Genomic DNA, 22,917 nt, shown 5'->3' on the forward strand with positions numbered 1-22,917 from the left:
ACTAATTTTACCCTATTGACCTGTGGTCATAATCTTTCTTACACCCCCCCCCCCCATTGGTACAATAACATTTCCAATTGAATCCACCCAAGCCATTTCAGCATCCAGGAATTCCTGAGCCCTTTAATCTTGTATATTTTCCTGTGTTTAATGGGATTTTTTAATACTTGTGGCCACACTAGGTGAAGGCAAGGACACTGATGATGAATCCTCATCAATTGGGGAATTTGTGGCCTTGAAGGTTTGCCTGCAAATGGCAGGGGTCAGGAAGGGGTAAGCACATGAGGAAACTTTGTAGATGAAAGCATTGAGTGGTTTTGTCTTTGTGGTTTGCAGTTAAAGATCCCATCCTAGCTTGTATTACTTTTATTTGGTGTTATATTGCCTATACCTAATTGCCCCATGAAGCTGGGGCTGAGGCATCTTCTTGAACCAAAGCAGTCCTTTGAAGATACTTCCTCCCTCCCCCTCAAAGCTTTTGTTGCGTGCTATCAGTCAACAGGATTACAATCAATGCATTTGCAGTGTGCAGCAGATACATGATAAGGGAATGACATTTAGTGCAAGGTAAAGCCAGTAAAGTCCGATCAAGGAAGTCCGAGGGTCATCAAAGAGGAAGAGCACTCCCTCATCACGGAAGACAATCTCCAGCACTTCTGGGCAGCAACAGATCTATCCTGTTGTTGTTGTTGATGTCTCCAGGTACTCTGTTTCTTCAATGGCCCCAGTCACCAATTTGATGGCTTTTTATTTTTCCCCAGGTTAGTTACTGGGTGTTACCAATTGTAGCTGGGTGCTTGAATTGGCAGCTTGATTCTATCGCTGACACTTTAATAGTCGGCCGTTCTGCATAAACTACAGATATTATCTCGGGGGCTTGCCTTTGGTGCTAGCATTGCAGTCTTGAGTGGCTTGTGTGGAGTTGGGTTTCAAACGGGTAATGCAGATCCAATCTCACAATCCACGTAGAGAGGAAAAAACAGAAGCTCTTAATATGCAAATACTTTACGAGTAACTTGGCTTTCACTGTACACAGAGGTATTGGGTTTCATAAGCCTTTCTGCTCCATGCCACCTCCGACCTCCCGCTGAAGTTGGATTCTGATGCTGCCACATTCTGCTGTTCCTGAATGGGGGGTAGACACAAAATGCTGGAGAAATTCAGTGGGTGAGGCAGCATCTAAGGAGCGAAGGAATAGGTGACGTTTTGGGTCGAGACCCTTCTTCAGACTGAAGGGGGGGGAGTAAGTGGACCCTGAGGCAACAATTGGGTGAAGTGTAAAGACTCTGGTCGGGGGGAAAAAGAGACAAGTGGATGGAAAGGTTCATTGTATTTTAGTTAATTACATGCAACGACCAGGTTGGGAAAAGAATTCCTGAGCTCAATATTGAGAAAGCCAATCTGAGATGGCATATAACTGGTGGGTTAGGATAGCAGAACTACACCTGATATTTGAAATACCATTCAGTATGTTTAGTGTGAAGAAGGGTCTCGACCCGAAATGTCACAGAGTGGCGAGTGTGTGGAATTCTCTGCCTCAGAGGGTGGTGGAGGCAGGCTCACTGGATGCTTTCAAGCGAGAGCTAGATAGGTCTCTTAAAAATAGCGGAGTCAGGGGATACGGGGAAAAGGCAGGAACGGGTACTGATTGGGGATGATCGGCCATGATCACATTGAATGGCGGTGCTGGCTCGAAGGGCCGAATGGCCTACTGTGTCTATTGTCTCCTATTTCCTTCGCTCCATAGATGCTGCCTCACCCGCTGAGTTTCTCCAGCATTTTTATCTACCTTCAGTATGTTTATTGTTTGTTTGGGAGTTTGCCTTTTACTATGTTGCCTTTTGAACATGCAATTAAGGCACTGCCCATAAGCCGCAAGATCACAGAAAGCAGTGCAACAACCAGCAAACCTGTGATGTGAATAATTGGTCTATTTCAGGTCATAACTCTTTTCAGATCTTGATCGTGTTGTTTGGTTAAAATATTTCAACTGATAAGATTTAGCATTGTCTTGATACCAACCGTGGTACGAGGCTGGAATATTGGGTAGACTTCTGTTGCACAAGAAGAACAAGTTGTTTTTTTAATTTGGTGGAACATCCGTGTTTGATGACACACCCAGCATTAATTTCCCTTCCTCATTGGATGTGAACGAGTGGTGGTAGCTGCCACTTGAAACTGCTTCAGTCCTTGTGATGAAGGTGCCCCAACAGTGCACTAAGGCAGAGGGTTCAGCAGTAGGGGGTGGCCAATCCCTAGATGCACGTTGAAGGTGTGGGTGATCTTGTAATCTGCTGCTTGTAATCCCCTAGGCATCAGTAGGGATAAGGTAAGAACTATTTTTGCATTTTTTAATTTTTAATTGTAATTATTGGTCTTTTTAAGTATTTATTGCTCTCAGGTAGAGTCCACTTGTATTTTATGTCTGCGTTCGTTTTGAATGTGTGGATTTGTTGGTTGGGGGCTTCTGGACATCTGAATTTCCCTGAGGGATCAATAAATTATTTATTATTATTATTATTATTATTGCTGGTTTGTTTGTTTTTTTTGCACTTTGGTGTTTGTTCTCCGTGATACACTAAGAGTCGCGGTGAATTGGTTCAAAATGGAGGACTGCGTACCAATTAAGCAGTCATGGGCCATACAGCACGGAAACCATCCCAGCTTGCACACGCCCACCAAGATGCTCCATCTACACCAGTCCCACCTGCCCACATTTGGCCCCTTAGCCCTCTAAACCTGTCCTATCCATGTACCTGTCCAGGTGTCTTTTAAATGTTGTTGTAGTTTCTGCCTCCTCTGGTAGCTCATCCCATACGCCTGCTACCCTCACCATGGATGATGAGTTTCATTCAAGTATTGCATTCACCTGATGTCTTTGGTGAATCGTTCGCTCGTGTTTCGGACGACGTTCTGCCATCGCCTTTGCCACAGCCAGCGCCAGCGCCAGCGCCACGTCTGTGCCTCTGCGGAGATCGTCCGCACAGTGCGTGCCTCTCCACCGCAAGTCAGTAGGTGGGCCGTTGTCTGTACCTCTCCACAGTCGCACTAGTCAGAGTCTGAGAAGCCACACAACAGATGGCACCTGGACACCACCTGCCTTGTACTATCTGGATAGCTCCTAAACAGCCTCCGCACTGGAGTGGGAAGTTGCAGACTCAAAGCTGAAGAACCTTTGGTGAATAAGGTGGCGAGTCATTTTCAATGGAGTGCCCTTACTCTTGGTATTTATTTAGCTGGTTCATTGAAGTTTTCTGGTCATCCGTGGTCTTTCCAGTGTCAATGATATCTGTGGCATACGTGTTACGTAGCACATCAGTAAACATCTTTACCGACTCTCTTTAATCAGACTTCACTGGACTTTATCTTGCACTAAACATTATTCACTTTATCCTGTATCTGTACACTGGGATAGGGTTGCCAACTGTCCCGTATTAGTCGGGACATCCCATAGATTGGGCTAAATTGTTTGTCCTGAACGAGACCCCCTTGTCCCATACTTGACTGCTACTACTCGGGTCGGAGCGCCGCGTCCGGCCTCGCCTCACCCGTCCCGACGTAGTGCAGCCCATGGAGTGCAGCAGCAGCAGCGCCTCGCCCGTGGCCCTATCGGTCGGCAGCCCGGGCAGCTGTCCGACCATCGGACCTTCGCTTACTGCCGACACCACCACCACCCCCTCCTCCTCATGGCCGATCATCGGTTCATGAGTTGGATGGGGTGCTGGACATTGCGCACGGCCTGGGCCAAAACTCCTCAGCTGGCCCGCCGGCTGGGCTTTGTGTGCAGTCCAGCACCCGGGCCAACTCATCGTTCACCCAGCCATGGTTGAGTCGGTCAACGAATTGCCGTCGGGAATTTGTCCCTTATTTTTACCTTTCGTCCCTTATTTGTGAGTGAGAAAGTTGGCGACCCTAAACTGGGGACAGCTTGATTGTAATCATGTTTAGTTTTTCTGCTGACTGCATAGCACTCAACCAAAAAAGCTTTTTGCTGTACCTTGGTGCATCTGACAATAAACTAAACATCTGCCTGTGAAACCCTTCCCTTTGCCTGTATATCCACCTAAAACTCACCAGGTGTAGTAGGAAGGAACTGCAAGTGCTGGTTTACACTGACGATAGACACAAAACGCTGGAGTAACTCACCGGGACAGGCAGCATCTCTGGAGAGAAGGAATGAGTGACGTTTCGGTGATGGGAGTCTGAAGAAGGGTCAGGACCCAAAATGTCACCCATTCCTTCTCTCCCGAGATGCCGCCCGTCCTGCTGAGTTGTTTCAGCATTTTGTGCCCACCTTTGGTATAACTCACCAGGCTTTGTCCTGCCCTGCTCCCTTGCCAGCTTTTTATTTTCTCTATCTCTTTCTCCCCTCCCCCCCCCCACATTGGTCCTGACCCAAAACACCATGCCGTCTTGAGATGCTGCCTGACCTGCTGAGTCTTTATTTTTTATTTTTATGAAAAGTGTGTGATCAATGAAGCTTTTATTGTCACATGCGCAGTGAAATTATTTTCTTACAAACAGTTTGAGTACGATCTTCAAAGAGAGCGGATTTTACTTTGGGTGGGCGGAGAAACTGTTAAACATGGGACACTGAGGGCTACTGAGGACAATAAAGGGATGAAAACTGAGAACTCTCTGCTTCAGTATTTGGTACGACCAAGTCATTTGGTCCGCCGGGTAAAACTCATTGGCGGCAGCTTGTCGTGGCGGCATTCAATGTTTGATAGCACGTATCAGACCTTGGTTTCTGCATGTGTTTCCCACCTGGAAAATGTTCTTTTGTCCGCTGTTCAAGCAGGCAGCGATGCTCCCGGTTCAAATCCCCAGCAACGGCTAAGGTGCTCATCAAACCTTAACGCAACACAATCCACGTCTTTGGGGGAGGGAGGGATTTTTTTTTGTGGAGGAGCAGGTGAAACCAAAGATTTGGGTGAAACTAAGAATGGCCACTTGAGTACAGTGGGCAGACCTCCCCATTCATCGCTTCTTGGCAGAAGTCGATGTTGTGTTTAAGTTGTTGGGATACGATTAACAATGTTTTTCATTTTGACGCTCGGCTTAATTAGCTTCTGCAGCATACCTGACAGCTTAGCAACTTTGTTGTACGAATTTTAAAAATATGTCGGCATCAATGGCACCATGACAACTGCAGTGTTGTGAAATCAGCTTGTTATAGAAACATAGATGCAGGAGGAGGCCATTCAGCCCTTCGAGCCAGCACCGCCATTCATTGTGATCATGGCTGATCGTCCCCTATCAGTAACCCCGTGCCTGCCTTCTCCCCATATCCCTTGACTCCACTTGCCCCTAGAGCTCTATCTAACTCTCTCTTAAATCCATCCAGTGACTTGGCCTCCACTGCCCTCTGTGGCAGGGAATTCCACAAATTCACAACTCTCTGGGTGAAAAAGTTTTTTCTCGCCTCAGTCTTAAATGGCCTCCCCTTTATTCTATTGTTGTGTCAATGCCACCGATTAGACTTCCCTTGGTCGGGTGTAAGCAAGGCTCGGCTCTGCGAGGTTGGTGATCACTGATCAGTACTGCATTATAACCCAGGGGAGTGTTTGTCAACAGGTTTTTCGACTGAAGGTACACAAAAATGCTGGAGAAACTCAGCGGGTGCAGCAGCATCTATGGAGTGAAGAAAATGGGCAACGTTTAGGGCTTATGGATTAGGAACTTCTCCTTTGCACCTCATTGTTCTTCAAAAACAAACAATATTTATTCATGGACACAAAGCTGCAGTAACTCAGCGGGTCAGGCAGCATCTCTGGAGAGAAGAAAGGAGTGATGTTTTGGGTCGAGACCCTTCTTCAGACCTATACTTCTACTGCATTTATTCATATTAGAAATATAGAAACATAGAAAATAGGTGCAGGAGTAGGCCATTCGGCCCTTCGAGCCAGCACCGCCATTCAATATGATCATGGCTGATCATCCAACTCAGTATCCCGTACCTGCCTTCTCTCCATACCCTTTAGCCACAAGGGCCGCATCTAACTCCCATTGAGTTAGCTCAACTAATGAGTGAGTGAGTCAACTAATATTGAGTAGGAAGGAACTACAGATGGTGGTTTATACCAAAGATGGACACAAAATGTTGGAGTAACGTAGTAGGTCATGCAGCATCTCCAGAGACAAATACTGTGGATGACTTTTCGGGTCGGAGCCTGTCTTCAGACATTCTGAAGGAGGGTTCTGACCCAATACATTCTGTATTCTTTTTCTCCAGAGATGCCTGACCTGCTGAGTTATCCCTGCACTTTGTGTCTGTCTATTTATTCGTGTTGTTTCCTGTTGGCAAATCCTCAATTCAAGGTGGTACAATACCCACCTCCCACACAATTCATTGTACTTTGTCTAATGATCTGTGGCATTTCACTGAATGCTTTCTGAAAGTTCAAGTACATGGCACTCAACTGGTTCACTCCTACCGATTCCACTTATTATAAATGTCTTTTTAAAAAAATGTGGAGATTTGTCAAATGTGATTAAATGCTGGAGGGGATTTTCACCGATTGTGTGAGCTTGAATTAGTGCCACTGTGCCAGAATTTGCCCTCGTATTTTCATCCGGACAGCTTGGGTTGGCATGTCTTGCTGGAGGCTTTGTCATCCTAGCTAAAGGGTTTTTTTTTTTTAACCTAATCATTGACTTTAACATACAACTTTTTGTTAGATGTCTGCGGGTTTTTTTTCCTCAATTTACCTTCATCAGGGTAGATGAATGATTCTTTAATCGTCAGGCAACTAATGTATTTGGGAGCTGCGGGTTGCGTATAGCCTCGGCTTGGTTTACGATCCTCGGCATTCAGCCATCACCGTGCGGTTTTCTGTGCAGAGGGTGGGAAGGCAGCTGTGCCTCGGTGGGAACCCTGCTGGATTTTGCCTCGGGCCTACCTCGACTGTCGCCAAGGAGGCCGTGGGTGTCCCGTGCCCTGCGTCCCCCGCCCCATATCGGGCTGCCAGCCCGCTGCTGACGTTTGTGTGCAGGCCGAGGAACAGCTGAGTGAATGAATGCCCCCCCCCCCCTGTAAAAACGCCAGAGCCCTTACTAAAGCTGACAGACTGACCTTAAATGTGCAGCAGATGGGTTGACAAAATTTCTAGAACAACTGGGGGTCGTTATCAACATCGGGAAAACCAACAAAAGATTTTCACTGTACCTCATTACACATGGCAATAAACTGACGCAGCAGTACAGTTGCTGCCTTACAGCGAATGCAGCACCAGAGACCTGGGTTCGATCCCGACTGCGGGTGCTGTCTGTACGGAGTTTGTACTTTCTCCCCGCAACCTGCGTGGGTTTTCTCCGAGATCTTCAGTTTCCTCCCACACTCCAAAGACGTACAGGTTTGTAGGTTAATTGGCTTGGTAAATGTAAAAATTGTCCCTAGTGTGTGCAGGGATTGCTGGTCGGCACGGACCTGGTGAGCCGAAGGGCCTGTTTCCACGCAGTATTTCTGAACTGTTTTTGTAACAAGCTTTCTCACAAATTCCACTTGCCTCACCAAATAACAGTCACTGCCATCTTCCGGGAGTGTGACTGAATCTTCACCATTTACTGTGTTTTTTTTTTTCATGCTTTGTGTGTTGCTGCGGGAGGTACAAGGGAAATGTTATCTTGGCACAGTGGTACATCAGTTATCTTTGATGAGTCTGAACTCTCTCATCTAAGGCACCCAGCAGTTACTGTGCATGATAGTGGCCATGCCTTGAAGCTATTGCGGCTCCTGGGAAAAAACTAGATGGAGAATGCTTAAATAATTCAGCAAGTCAAACAGCATGAGTATAGGCAAAGCTGACATTTCGAGTCGGGACTCTGCATCAGGACCAGACCTGTTGAATTCTTCCAATGTTGAAGATGCCAGCATTCACAGCCTCTTATCTAAATAGGAGCAGTTACCAGATTAGTATTTTCTCTGTGAGGGAGCTAAGACAGCATGCAACAAGGCTGTCGGGTTGCAGTATGTATGAAAATGTTACTGAAGGTCTCCCACTCAACCCTCCCCTATCTCCAGATGCAGAAAAAATCCCAAATTCTGCTAACTGCGTGAATCTTTTCCAGCCAACATTTTCTGTACTGCTGAAAACTGTGAAGTACTGAGTGATTTATTTTGTGCTTTCGAGGATGCTGAATTATTGGTAGAAATCTCGTTGATTGCAGTGAATATTTGCCCACAGAGAGTCCAACAAGCCTCTTCCAAGTTAACAATCTTTAATCCAGGTGTATCTAGAGCAGTGGTTCCCAACCTTTTTTTGGCCATGCCCCACCTAATCACTTCTAAAATCCTGATGCCCCCCCCCCCCCCCCATGTGTTTAAAGCAACAAAGAAAGAACGAGCAAAAAAAGAATATTGGGTAAAAAAAAAAGAAATGGAAGTAAAATGAAAAATGAACATCAAAATAAACATTAAGTTGGAAAATCTAAAACATATGTTAACTGAAACACCCTTAAAAAATCAAATGCCTGCCAAGCCCTTAAAAAATCACCACTTGCCCCCCTGTGGGGCGTACGCCCCACGTTGGGAACCACTGATCTAGAGGGTCCACGTACAAATTTTCATCCTCTATTTTGCCCAAGAGCCATTCATTTCTGTGTTTCTTCTTGTTAAATGACTTGATATTCTGTTAGCCTTGTGTAAGGAGTAAATGATACTTTGTTATACTTATTGCTGTTCATTCAATTAACTAAATTCCCATTCCTTTATTATTTAAAATGTTAAAGAGATTTGGGCTCTGGCATTTCATTTTTCCAATGTATTTTGATCTGAAGGTGGCAACATTGAGGTAAAAGCTTATGCTACGAAAGTCTTTAATATTATTTTGATGAAATGAGTCCCACCTGCCTGCATTTGGTTCATATCCCTCCAAACTTGTTTTATATATATACCTGTCAAATTGTTTCTTAAATATTGGGGTAGCCCCTGCCTCAACTACCTCCTCTGGCAACTTGTTCCATACACCCACCACCCTTTGTGTGAAAAGGTTACCTGTCGGATTCCTATTTAATATTTTCCTCATAAGACAATTGCAATTTTCCCTGTAATTTGAGAGGGAGATGATTAAATCGGCAGCATGGTGGTGCAGCGGTCGAGTTACTGTCTTGCAGCAACGGAGACCTGGGTTCGATCCTGACTACAAGTGCTGTCTGCACGGAGTTTGTACGTTCACCCCGTGACCATATGGGTTTTCTCCAGTCTTTGGTTTCCTCCTACACTCCAAAGATGTACAGGTTTGTGCATTAATTGGCTTGGTATAACGTGCAAATTGTTCCCAGTTTGTGTGGGATAGTGTTAATGTGTGTGGATCGCAGGTCAGTGGGCCAACGGGCCTGTTTCCGCACTGTATCTCTAAACTAAACTAAATTGGATAGCCCTCTCCTCTGACATCAGTCTGAAGAACGGTCTCGACCCGAAACGGCACCCATTCCTTCTCTCCAGGGATGCTGCCTGTCCCGCTGAGTTACTCCAGCATTTTGTGTCTATCTTGTAAGTGGTTTGTCCCTTTGAGGCAGTATCCAGGCAAAATATATCATATTTGATGTTGTTTTGCTATATTTAGGAGGGAGTTAGATGTGGCCCTTGTGGCTAAAGGGATCAGGGGGTATGGAGAGAAGGCAGGTACAGGATACTGAGTTGGATGATCAGCCATGATCATATTGAATGGCGGTGCATGCTCGAAGGGCCGAATGGCCTACTCCTGCACCTATTTTCTATGTTTCTATGTTTTATGGTGAAACGCGCGTCTTTTGAAAGTTAATTCCTATTTCGTTCAGACTTCGGTCTGAATGACAATAAAAGGCTATCTATCTATCTATCTATCTATTTGAGATTAAACTAAACTGGATATGTCCGTATTCCCGATGAGTAAATGTGACTACATAGGCATGAGAGGGCATCTGGCGAAAGTTGATTGGAATGGGACCCTTGCAGGGAGGTCAAGTGGAATGGGGGGGCGTGCGAGAGAGCCCTGGGCCTAGCGGCGCCATGGCAACCCCAGGCAACTGCCCACAGCCAATCGGCATTGTCGTTGCAGCCCAGCGCTGGAGCAAGGCAAGATGGCGGAGCATCAGATGGGAGCCAAGCTTTGACTGGACACTTGCTCCCAAAGCTGCAGGGAGGATACACTCCCCAAATAAGGTGAATAATGACCCGGTATTATTGTGGGAATGTCCAAAGTGACAAGAGTCCTACTTTGGGAATGTATTGGGATATTGCTGAACAAATTAAAAAATAAATAAAATACAAATGGGCCAGAGCAAATCACGAGAAACAAAACAAAATATACCAGGTGGCCAATGGCATAAATGCAGCATTCGTAGCAGATAGTGAAGACTTAACAATCTGTGGCAAGAATATCCCTTTTTATGGTGACAAGAGGCTGCAGATGCAGGAATCTGTGTCGGTCCTGATGCAGTGTCCTAACTGAAATGTCAGGTTTGGCCTCGACAGATGCTGCTTCAAGCTCTGGGTTCTTCCAATGTTGTTTCTTCTGTTCCTTTTCGGGTATGTGTTGCAGTTTGGTGTCGGTTCAATAAAATCAGCGCCTAGCAACTGTGGCGGCATCAAATTGTCCAAGCAGCTGAACACAGTGTATCTTATGGTGGCAAATAAGGAAATAATTGTAATTTGTAGCTCTTGTTTTAAACCCGTTATTGTCAGACAGAATGGAAACAGGCCCTTCGGCCCAATACATCCATACCAACCAAGCTGCCTCCCAGAGCTAGCCCCACTTGCCCATATTTGCAACAACCGTGAACATTTACTGCACACTCTCGAGCTTAATCACAACCTTGTAACATGATCAGAATTACACGCACTATTCCAGGTGCAGTCTCACCAATGACTCGAGCATGCAACAAGATATCCCAACTTGTGCAGCTGCAACAAAGGTTGCATGCTCCTTAAAGGTAGAAGCTGAAATATCAAAGCTTTAATAAAATCCTAATCTATTTAAATAAATCAAGAAAGCTGCAGATGCTGAAAATCTGAAAGAAACATGAAGTGCTCGACAAACTCAGCAGGTGAGAGATAACAATTGCAGCGTGTACCGATTAATACATGAGAACAAAGTTACTCTTTTAGTGAGTGGGAGGGGGAGGGGGTTGTGGGAAAGAAGACGAAACGAGAAGAATCTGAGTATACATAATAGCAATTTTAGTGGCAGATGTAGAAATCGTAACTTTTTTTCGCCTAAGTTTCCAAATTTACTGGCAATTCTGGAAACAGCTATCAATATTCTTTGCATTTAAGCAAATTTTGCTGAACTATTTAAATCGGGAAAAAGTAAGACACTGATTGCTCTAATAAAAGACTGGCACAGAATTTATGGGCTCTTGTTGTGCAGTCACATCAATGGTTTTGTTTGAGATGATACCATTTTTTTGTGTGCCATGGCTTGATGCCACACTCGTGAGTCCACATGTTTAGTTTCGAAATACAGCATGGAAACAGGCCCTTCGGCCTACCAAATCTGCACCGACCAGTGATCCCCGCACATTAACATTATCCTACACACACTAGGGACAACTAGAGTCTGAAGAAGGTTTCGGCCCGAAACGTTGCCTATTTCCTTCGCTCCATAGATGCTGCTACATCCGCTGAGTTTCTCCAGCATTTCTGTGTACCAGGGACAATTTACACTTGAACCAAGTATACAAACCCAAGCCAATTAACCAACAAACCCGTACTTCTTTGGAGTGTGGGAGGAAACCAAAGATCTCGGAGGAAACCCACGCGGTCACGGGGAGAACGTGCAAACTCCGTACAGACAGAATCTGTAGTCTGGATCGAGCGCGGGTCTCTGGCACTGTAAGGCAGCAACTCTACCACTGCGCCAACATGTTCTTGAGCCATTGGACACCGAAAACAACCCCTAAAATATACTTGAGGGCAACCATTTCCAGTGTAACCAGCATTGGATTGTTTGAGCAATCCGATGTTGAAAGCAAGGCTCTCCATCTAGTGTCAAAATATTACCAGATGAGGAAATTCGACATGAACGAACTGGTTCATCAAGAAGCTTGGTGGAAGTGGCATGTAATTATTGTAAGTGAATATGGTGAGTATTATTGTATTTTCTGGCAGGAGTAATTGCATAAATGTCTTAATTGAATTTGGGCTAGTGAGAAGTAGATTAGCACGTAAGCTTATCCGGTACTATTTTGCTTTTGACCTCTGCATGTCCTTAGTGAATTGTGGTTTCACGTTTCCAGTACCATTTGAAGTTTGAACATTGATTTACTCGTGCTTACTCCTCGACAGGGCTTTGAATTCAATTTGTCTAATATCTTGGAGCCAAATCTAATCCTGGCACATCTCATCATCTGATTATTCAACTTAGCCTTGTTGTGCACGAGATGAAAGCCTAAAAGTTCCTCTCTTGGGTACTATCTGGTGTAAATTGGGAAATGTTTGGGTTAATAGTTCTGTGACCAACACAAAACTAGATGGGATTGAGTACAGTGGAAGATGTAAAGGGAATTCAAGATTATTATATAACATGAAAAAATATATAAAATGAAGTAATTCGCTTTACACTTAGAACATTGAATAGCACACAATGTCCGTGCCAAACACTAAGTCAGGAATATCACTTGTCTTCCAGCACATAAAACATATCCCTCCATTCCCTGCATATCCATATGTCCATCCAAAAGTCTCTTAAATGCCACTAGTGTATCTGATTCAGCTATCACCCATGCAACGTATTCCAGGTACTATAAAATAATACATTAATAATAACATGCCCCATTTCTCTTAACTTTGCCCCTCTCACCTTAAAGGTATGTCTCTGGTATATTTTTTTGCAAGGATTCTGACCAAGTTCCCTATCTATGTCCCTCATGATCATGTAGACTTATTTCAGGCCTCCCCCACCTTTCCCTGTCGCTAATGGCCCCCCTAATCCAGGCACGTGCTGGTAAATACACAAAGCAGAAACATCTGAATTACTTTTGAATGAAAGAATGTGTAATGTTCAAAGAGAATGAGGGACACTTGTACAAAAATACAGTACAGTTACAGAGAGATGTGGAAGACAAATGCGATGATCACACAGGAGTAGGTTTTATTGCAACTGTACAGGCCCTTGAGACTACACAGTATTTGTGGACTATTTTTGCTGAAGCACAAATGTACAGAGGGATGGTTCAAGGCAATAGACAAAAGTTGCAGGAGTAGGCCATTCAGCCCTTCAAGCCAGCACCGCTATACACTGTGATCATGGTTGATCATCCACAATCAGTACCCCGTTCCTCTCTTCTCCCCATATCCCTTGACTCCGCTATCTTTTAGAGCTCTATCTAACTCTCTCTTGAAAGCATCCAGATAATTGGCCTCCACTGCCTTCTGAGGCAGAGAATTCCACAAATTCACAACACTCTGGGTGGAAAAAGTATTTTCTCCTCTCTGTTCTAAATGGCCAACCCCTTATTCTTAAACAGTGGCCTCTGGTTCTGGACTCCCCCGACATCAGGAACATGTTCCCTGCCTCTAGCCTGTCCAATCCCTTAATAATCTTATGTTTCAATAAGATACCCTCTCATCCTTATAAATTCCAATGTATACAAGCCCAGTCACTCCATTCTTTCAACATATGACAGTCCCGCCATCTCGGGAATTCCCAAGATATGACAGGCCTTCTGTATAAGGAGAGGACAAAGACTAGAAGGGATATCACTGAAACTTAATTTCAGGGCTTGGCAGGTTGCTTGCAGGGATGATATTCTCTTTTATTCAGGTGTATTAAACTGGGACGTGTTGACACTTGAAGTGAGAAGTTGCTTCGCTCAGGATGGTGACTGTTTGGAATCTTTACCTTGGCGACTCAGTCAAAAAGTTCATTTCAAAACGGAGATGGATAGATTTGTGATTATGACTGTAATCATGGGGAATGGAGATGGTAGTGGAAAATGACCTATTCCTGCATTGTCTTTTACCTGGTGATCAGACCCTTGCATAGTTTAACTGTCTGGCCTGGTCACCTAACTTGGGTTTTTTACCAAGTGGGTCATCTGTAGAAATGTCTGATTCTTTAAATTCAAAGACTGATCTGTTAAAAGGAAAATCGTGTTGTGTAAAATGTTATTGTGTACACCTACAACTTGTACGGATACATTGGTGTAGAACAATGGGATTAAAGTCCGTTTTGTTGTTTTAATGAAAGTCTTTAAAAACAAAAACAAAAAACTAATACTGAATATTCTCACACAGACTATATTGACCTGTGTTGGGAACTATTCTCTCAATGCCTTGAGATTGAATGACTAAGAAAGAACTGCAGATGCTGGTTTAAATCAGGTGCTGCATATGCTGGATGATCAGCCATGATCATATTGAATGGCAGTGCAGGCTCGAAGGGCCGAATGGCCTACTCCTGCACCTATTTTCTATGTTTCTATGTTAAATCGATGGTAGACACAAAATGGTGGAGTAAATCAGCAGGTTAGGCAGCATGTCTGGAGAGAAGGAATGGGTGACGTTTCGAGTCGAGACCTTGAAGGGTCTGGAGCCGAAATGTCGCACATTCCTTCTCTCCAGAGATGCTGCCTCACCCGCTGGCTTACTCCACCATTTTGTGTCTACCTTTGAGATTGAATGTGTTCCCTTCTGTGATATATTCTAATTTCAACGCAAATTTTTTTTTAGAGTCAACAACTAAGATAATGAACCTAAAACATTACCTTTTTCTTCTTAAATGCTGCTTGACCTACTGAGTATATCTAGCATTGTTTTTTTTGCTTTACCAGAACCTATTGTAAAATTGTGTAGGAAGGAACTGCAGATGCTAGTTTACACCGGAGATAGACACAAAAAGCTGGAGTATTTCAGCAGGACAGGCTGCATTCTCAATGACAAAATAAGTTCTTCAAGTGGCATACAAGTATCTGGTTTAACATAACGGGTGATCATAACGAGTGCAAAAAAAAAAGGACAGGCTGCATTCTGAAGAGAAGGAATGGGTGACGTTTCTCGGTCGTCTGAAGAAGGGTCTCGACCCGAAGCATCACTCTTTCCTCCTTTCCAGAGATGCTACCTGTCCCGCTGAGTTACTCTAGCATTTTGTGTCTATCACCAATTATAAAATGAGTCAGTACTAACGTCTGCTTGACTTTTCTTATCTCTAGGATGGCTTCTGTCTTTTACAAGTGGCTGTGGCACCATGAATACTGGCTCCCGCCAGGAATCACATGGGATGATCTGGAAAGTTCTGAACATGCCCTATATCCTCAACCTCGTGACCTTCTCATTGCCATTCCATACGCAGTTGTGTTTGTCATTCTCCGATTCCTCTATGAAAGGTAGATTGGAACCAGCTCACTGATGTTCTATTCTCGCTCTTTTTGTTTTTGTATGGTTATAATTGCTAATATACAGTTGAGGTCAAACTAATCGCTCACTTAGAAAATGTTTATTTGTATCTTTTTTAAATGCATAGGCATGATTGATGAAAAAAATGAGTTGTATATAGAGGTCGACATCTTTAATAAAGTGGCTATAAATATTGACATCTTATAGAATAATACTTTAGCCCAAGGGTTCCCAACCTGGGGTAAATTTAAATTTTGCTGACCCAGAGGGGAAATTTGTTGATTCTGGATTTGTACATTTTTTTCTCATTGACTGATTGTGTTTGGTTCTGGTATACCGGTATCTGTTCAACATTAGTTCATGAATAAGTGAAATAACATTGTTATGTGCTATTAAAGTTGCCTGGGGTAAACGGGACGACAAAGGTTGGGAACCCTTGGTTTAGCCCAAAAGCTTTTGCCTTACACTTTTTAAAACATTTTTAATCGTAAGTCATACTAAGGGATTTGAGTTGCTTTGAACTGTAGGACAACAAATGAAGAGTTGGTGCTTGTTGATAAATGAAGAGTTGGTGCTTGTTGATAAATGAAGAGTTGGTGCTTGTTAAGTCTATGACCGGTGTCTGGGTGTCATCGAAGCTTAAGAGAATGGAAAAGGAAATAGAGTTCAAATGATAACCTCTTGATTTTCAACAACCTATTACTGCAGGAAGAGGGGGCAAACAAAGTGTGAGGATTCAAAAATTGAGCTGTGGAGAAAGAGTGAACAGATCAATTTGTACTAAAAAAAACTTTAGATCCTAGTAAAGAAATGTATTCTTTTGAAGCCCAAACATTAATACATGTGATTAATTTTAACCTGTCTTTATCAGGCTGGGATCAAGAGCTTGGGTTATTCAAGCTGTATCATATTAGCATTGATGGCCAGTGAAGTGGGCCAGGGTGCAAAGGCTGTCTGATTGTCTGATCTTGTTCATTTCCCCATAGCAGGGTTGAACATTGAGAACAAAAATGGTTTGAAATCAACATGAATGGGCAGGTTGGCTATTTACTAGTTTTGACAAAATGGAGATGGACAGATTGAAGTTGGATCTTGTTCTTTATCATTACCCTGAGGATATGAAATGCTCCTTTAGACTTTATAGAGATACAGCATGGGAAAAGACCTTTCGGCCCACCGAGTCTGCGCTGACCAGCAATCACCGCATACACCAGCACTATCCTACACACCAGAATTTGTACAATTTGTACAAAAGCTAATTAACCAACAAACCTGCGCATCTTTGGAGTGTGGGAGGAAACTGGAGCACCCAGAGAAAAACTAAGCGGTCACTGGGTGAACGTACAAACTCTGTGCAGACAGCACCTGTTACTCACCACCTCGGGAGAGTTTGTGAGTAACTCGGGGAAGTGGGACAGGACCTTAACCCTTTAATGCACAAACTTAGTGAAGAAAATTGAGGGTGTATTGTATTAAGATTCTCAAGTCCCAACTATGGTGCTGACTCTTTGCATTGGAGCTTGTAATACAGTCAGAACTTAACTGAAGAGAATACTCTGGATAGCATGTGCCTTGCAATAAAGATGGTCACATTTTAAACTCTGAGTTAAACTCTAGCTAAATGCAAAGTATCTGAAAAACTGTTAATTGCAGTTACTATGGTGATGTCTTATCTATTCTGCCAATCTAGGTGGATTGCTGTACCTCTGAGCAAGCACATGGGCGTAAAGGAGAAAATAAGAAGAAAAGTGCCCCCAAAGCCTGCCCTGGAGAAGGTTTATACAACAAAGAATACTTGTCCGAAAGAGGTGGGCTAGTTTAATATCATTGCAACTTGGGATGGGACCTTCAATGCAACAGAGGTTTGGAGGCTCTGCCAAAATGGTTCATATTGAAAGAGGATTTATCAGCAAACTGGCAGCTCTAGTGATGGGAGATTTGTAACCTGATTAGTGAATGTACCTCAGACTGTCAGATCAGGTGTGCTAACAGTCAATGATGCCTGAATCACGGTGGGCAGGGTATTCTGCTGACTCGAGGGTCAGAAATTCCACTTATTGAGTCCTGGTGACAATACAATACAATTTATTTGTCATTTGAACCTCATTGAGGTTCAAACGAAATGTTGTTTCTGCAGTCATACACACAAGAAAGAACCAAGACACAACACAATTTACACAAACATCCATCACAGCGCATCTCCTCCTCGCTGTGATGGAAGGCAAAAACTTATCTCTCCCCTGCACTCCCCATTCCCCTCCCGACCAGTGAGTCTTAGACAAATGGCACGGGGGAATTGACAACTTCCAATTAGAATATAGTGCATTGCCCAGTCGATCTTTTGGAAGTTCTGGCCCATGGAATCGGGGATACAACTGGGTAAATCTATATATGCATAAATAATCTCTTCCTTGTTCTGAAGGCAGATTACTGGCAATCCTATTACAAAGTCAGGCATCCTTGCTTACATAAAATTGATTAGCCAGACCTACAGAACGCTAATTAATTCCACAATATAACATTGGTGGATTTCATCTATTTTTGAAAAGATCGTGGCTGCATAAGTGGGGAGAATAGCGATGACAACATCTTCCAAACCAACATTGTTTTCCATCTTGGGCCATTCCAACTCAATTTGTCTAATCCACTTACCAGATACAGCAAGCTGCAGTCCAGTTTATGTTTGGTGTAGCCCATCAGTGGTTTATACCATTAAACATGAGCCACAATTTCCGATGGTGATATTTTCAAAACCTAGGTCTGTTTTATAAATGATTCAACTGTATTCTTGACTGGTAACCTGACTCCTTTGGAACAAAATTCCACGTGAGATCGAGGATTATACAGAGTGGTGGTGTTCACGACTGGCTCTCCGCCATGCTGTCCCTTGCAGTAACGGAATGACTTTGACTTTTCATGAGTGAATGCTTTGAATTCCGCTTTTATTGAGGAACAGCCAGATGCCGTACTGCAGGCCTTCTCTCTGTGCTCGGGCCTGGCGTTAAGTTCCTGTTGTGTTGGCGTTCCATGGGTACAAAAGCAGATTTACAAAAGAGTAACTAGTTTAATTACTGAAGTTTCCCCACTTGTCAAAGGATATTAAAAATGTGATGACAGGACAAACATTTATCCAACTCGTTGATGGGAAATCCGGGTAGGTTTGCTCTGAGCAGTCAACGAGACTTGCTTTACAGTCCAATAAACGCAAAGTGCTGGAGTAACTCAGTGGGTCAGGCAGCATCTCTAGAGAAACTCAATGGGTGACATTTTGAGTCGTGTCCTTCCCAAGGAGTCCCCAGAACCCAGCCTATCCAGGTTCTCCAGAGATGTTGTCTAACCCGCTGAGTTACTCCAGCACTTTACCTTTTCTGGTAAACCAGCATCTGCAGTTACTTGCTTCTACATTCCTATATAGTCCATTGGCCAATGGATTTGACAGACAAGTTGCAGTGTCCCAGGACTGAGAAGATTAAGGGACAATTAGCAACTCTCAGTCTTTTCTATCAGTTTGGCAATGGGCTGTTTATTACTGGACCATTTGTTAGTATCAGTTATGTTGCAAAGGTATGATGGGGTGGGGCTTTCATGTTTTCTGCTCCTTTGTGTTGCAGCATGATCTTCTTGCTCTTGCCAAACAGTGTGGCATTTCAATTCAAGAGGTGAAGGTATGGTTTCGGAACCGAAGGAATCAGGACAGACCCAGCATCACGCAGAGATTCTGTGAGGCCAGGTACAAAAGACACTGAAGCAACAATATCAAGAATGGCAATAGCATGAGTCCAATATCAAAGAAGGCATAGATAGACTCTCTTTGGAGTCAACCTGCTAGTTCCCAAAAATTAATAAGATGGTTCATTCAAATTCTGACATTTCTGACTTGGCCTTTCCTCTGCCTGACTGTGTTTTTACACATGATAAAATAAGTCTTGAAAACTAAAAGGTGGCATCTGGTGCAAGGTCATCTGTGTTCAGGCAGGAAAGTACAGGATCCATTCTTCACGCTAAATCAATGGGTCGATGTTAAAAGTATTTTTCACTGAAATTTCTGCCCTCTAAGTTTGGAGGGAGGTAGAATAACCGCTGGTTTCATTCTACCATCTATTTCCAAACATTGAATTGCTCCTTTATTGTTTACCTTGGTGCTTTTGCGGCTGAAGAATCCTTGCACTGAGCGTCTTGGTTGGCATGGACCAGTTGGCCTGAGAGTTGGGAGAAAGGGAAATGAGAGAATCGTCCCGCACACTAGCGGACAATTTACAGAAGCTAATAAACCAACAAACCTGCATGTCTTTGGGATGTGGGAGGAAACTGGACCACCCGGAGAAAACACCCGCAGTCATGAGGAAAATGTACAAACTCTGTGCAGACAGCACCCGCAGTCATGACCGAACCCGGGTCTCTGGCAGTGTAAAGCAGCAGCTCTACTGCTGCGCCACTGTGCCGGCCACACTAATGTATTGGATTAACGTATTCCAGCCAAGACTGTAAAACGTGGCTGTCACAGACTAGTAAGACATCCCATTTCTTTCCTTGTGAGCTTGCCCTCTATAAACGGCTCAAAATTGGGAATCCAGAGGACACCAGCTGTGCCTGTAACCTTTACCCAAGGAAGAGCTGGTGCCCAGCGTGACATTCCCCTGAGGGTAGAAGTTTTAACTCTCATTTAATTACTGTGGCAGCCTCCGAATGTCAGCTTCACCGATAGGATTGTTTATTTGTGCTCTTCAAGGACATGAGAATTGCTCCCTAAATCCTCGCTGTGACGAGCCAATTACTTGAAAGGTCAATTACTTTGTTCAATTTATTTATATCGGCTTTTGACTTTGCACTGATGGCTCTGACTCCAATCTAATCTGCTTGAGGTTTGATATACTATCAGCACAACAAATCTTCTCTCTGTGTTCTCTTACAAACTTCTGGAGGTTTTTTTTAATGCAAAGCCTGAATATTAGTGGATTCCCTCTACTGTGTGTTTGTTGAAAATAATGGGGAGGTTTGGAAAGTGAGAAGAGTGTGTAACCTATAAATTAATAACCGGAAGGCCATTCAGTTTTTTTTTTCCTGTTCCAGCTTTTTTCTGGTGCCATGCAAAATCTATCCCACTGTACTGAATATCTGCAAAGCTTGGTCATATTCACAGCACTTCACCACTTTTTACACACACTGGTCTCTTCAATAGCAATTACCAAAACATTCCAACTACTTATTGTTTAAACAAAAAGAATGGTAATTCCTAATAGCTTTGCCAATTATGAGCCTCACACGTCCCCACCAGAATTTTGTATTGATTACAATCCAATACTTATGTTGCTGCTTGCACCAAAAATATGGTCTGTCACTCATAATGTGTCATTTGACATCCTCCCTGAAGGACACTTTTGACATTTCCTTTCACAAGGCTATCAAAAATGACCTCTATGCTTTAATTTGAAAAATAAATTCACCTTTAATGAATTGTTAAATTACTTTGACTGACTTTAGCACCTTATGACCAAGATGGGATCACCTACATCTCTTCTCTGTTGCAGTTGGAGATTTGCATTTTACCTGCTTGCTTTTATCCATGGGCTTTGTGTGCTGCTTGATGTAAGTATCAATTATTTATTTTGGCTGCATCATTAGCTGTGTACCTGTTGGAAAGTGGTCCAGCTTTTTAAATATCTGGCAAACCCAGTTCCAGAAACTGTCTCCTCCCTCACCCCCCCCCCCCCCTCACCCCCCCCCTCACCCCTCACCACCCCCCCCCCCCCCCACCCCTCACCCCCCCCCACCTCACTCACCCCCCCTCCCCACCTCACCCCCCCCCCCTCACACCCCCCCCCCCCCTCACCCCCCCCCTCACACCCCCCCCCACACCCCCCCCCCCACCTCACCACCACCCACCCCCCCCTCACTCACCCCCCCTCACCCTCACTTTCTTGTGGAATTGCTATGGATAGATAATTGCATTGTAGTGTCTATTTTCTACATTGGAAAATGTTGCTTGTTGAATATGGCCACACCTAGTTTAAAAAAAAATCAAACAGCTGGACATTGGCAAAGAAAATGGCAAGCCATAGTTCTTGAAGTCAAAGACTTCATGAAGCATTTCAATTGGTGCTTTGCTAGTTGTTTGGCAGCAGATATAGCAATCTTTCATGGTCAACGACTTAATTTAAACAATGGGTATAGTCAGATTTTATTGCCAATATACATTCCTTTCCAAACAGCACTGCCACTAGCAGTGTCCTGCATTCTGAGGCTACTTGCTGGGTATGATTGCACTATCTGCCTTGTAGAACCTCTGCTTTCAATAGTGGGTCTCCCGGTGGCTCAGCACTTCAACTCCCCCTCCCATTCCCAATTTAACCTCTCGTTGGCTCAGCACTTTATAACCCCCTCCCATTCCCAATATGACCTTTCTGTCCCGGGCCTCCTCCACTGTCAGAGTGAGGCCCAGCGCAAATTGGAGGAACAGCACCTCACATTTTGCATGGGTAGTTCACACCCCAGCGGTATGAACATTGACTTCTCTAACTTCAGATAGCCCTTGCTTTCTCTCTTCAATCTACATCCTACTACAACTCTAGCTGAAAGAAACTCAGCGGGTGAGGCAGCATCTATGGAGCGAAGGAATAGGCGATGTTTCGGGTCGCGACCCTTCGGTCTCAACCCGAAACGTCACCTATTCCTTCGCTCCATAGATGCTGCCTCACCCGCTGAGTTTCTCCAGCATTTTTGTCTACCTTCGATTTTTCCAGCATCTGCAGTTCTTTCTTAAACACAACTCTAGCTGAGGTCGCCAGTTCTGCAGATTATTGATGAAGGCCACATCTCTCTGCTTTATAGGGCTTGGTAAAATGCAGCCTTCCTCACTCCTGCACCAAGCAAGCTACGGCATCCCACCACACTGGGGTATCGTACAGAATGCTAGACTTGGTCTATTATAATGCTACTGTGTGGAAAATGTCCAACTATGTAAACTTTAGATGATCTTGCCTAATTAAATAGCTAGTGCATTTCTTTTTCCAAAAAGGGAGAAAAGGTAGGTCAAGTGGAAATAATGAATGGTTTCTCATAACATATTGCAGGGCTAAAGGGTAGCTTCAGTTGTAGATCTCCCAGCTGGAGCTCCCATCAGAACTGAGATCTATTTTGCATCATCCTCCCAAACTGCTGTTTGACAGAAACTGCTCAAAAACGTGGCAGAATGTGTCTCTGCCATTGTGCAATCTGAAGGAAATAACCTAAAATGGAAGGAAGGGGGCAGAACTTGTGTGGATAGTGTTTCTCTAGCATTCTGGGCAAATCTTTACAATGCTAACCTGTAAGTAACATCATTATACAACATTGAAGGTTCCAGGATTCATCCAATTGCTGGGAGCATAGTAGAGGGCATGCTACATCATAGTAAAGATGCTCGAGGGTAAATCAAGAAAAGTCTGCATTAGTTGGTTAAACCCAGCATGTCCGCGTTAGTTACACGAAAGAAATGAAGTTTAGCCAATTACTTTAGTTTAAATTGGAGAGAGCAGTGACACCGGCCCACCGAGTCCATACCGACCAGCGATCCCCCGCACACTAACACTAGGGACAATTTTTTCCATTTATACCAAGCCAAC

At 43.9% G+C, this 22,917-nt stretch overlaps 1 protein-coding gene across 3 annotated transcripts in view; it reads left to right on the forward strand.

Moving 5' to 3' along the window:
- cers4 (ceramide synthase 4) overlaps positions 1–22,917 on the forward strand; it is a 42,402-nt gene that overhangs the window by 8,673 nt on the left and 10,812 nt on the right. For 2 of the 3 annotated variants that reach the window (XM_033047132.1, XM_033047135.1), the window contains exons 2-5: positions 15,133–15,306; positions 17,007–17,124; positions 18,928–19,046; positions 20,845–20,902. In XM_033047132.1, the coding sequence (XP_032903023.1) occupies positions 15,134–15,306; positions 17,007–17,124; positions 18,928–19,046; positions 20,845–20,902 (468 nt within the window). In that variant the 5' untranslated portion in view covers position 15,133. Of the gene's footprint in view, positions 1–2,196; positions 2,330–15,132; positions 15,307–17,006; positions 17,125–18,927; positions 19,047–20,844; positions 20,903–22,917 lie in introns of those variants that run through there. The other variant, XM_033047136.1, reaches the window with a different exon arrangement.

The sequence above is a fragment of the Amblyraja radiata genome, chromosome 29 (genome assembly GCF_010909765.2).
Source record: "Amblyraja radiata isolate CabotCenter1 chromosome 29, sAmbRad1.1.pri, whole genome shotgun sequence".
NCBI lineage: Eukaryota > Metazoa > Chordata > Chondrichthyes > Rajiformes > Rajidae > Amblyraja > Amblyraja radiata.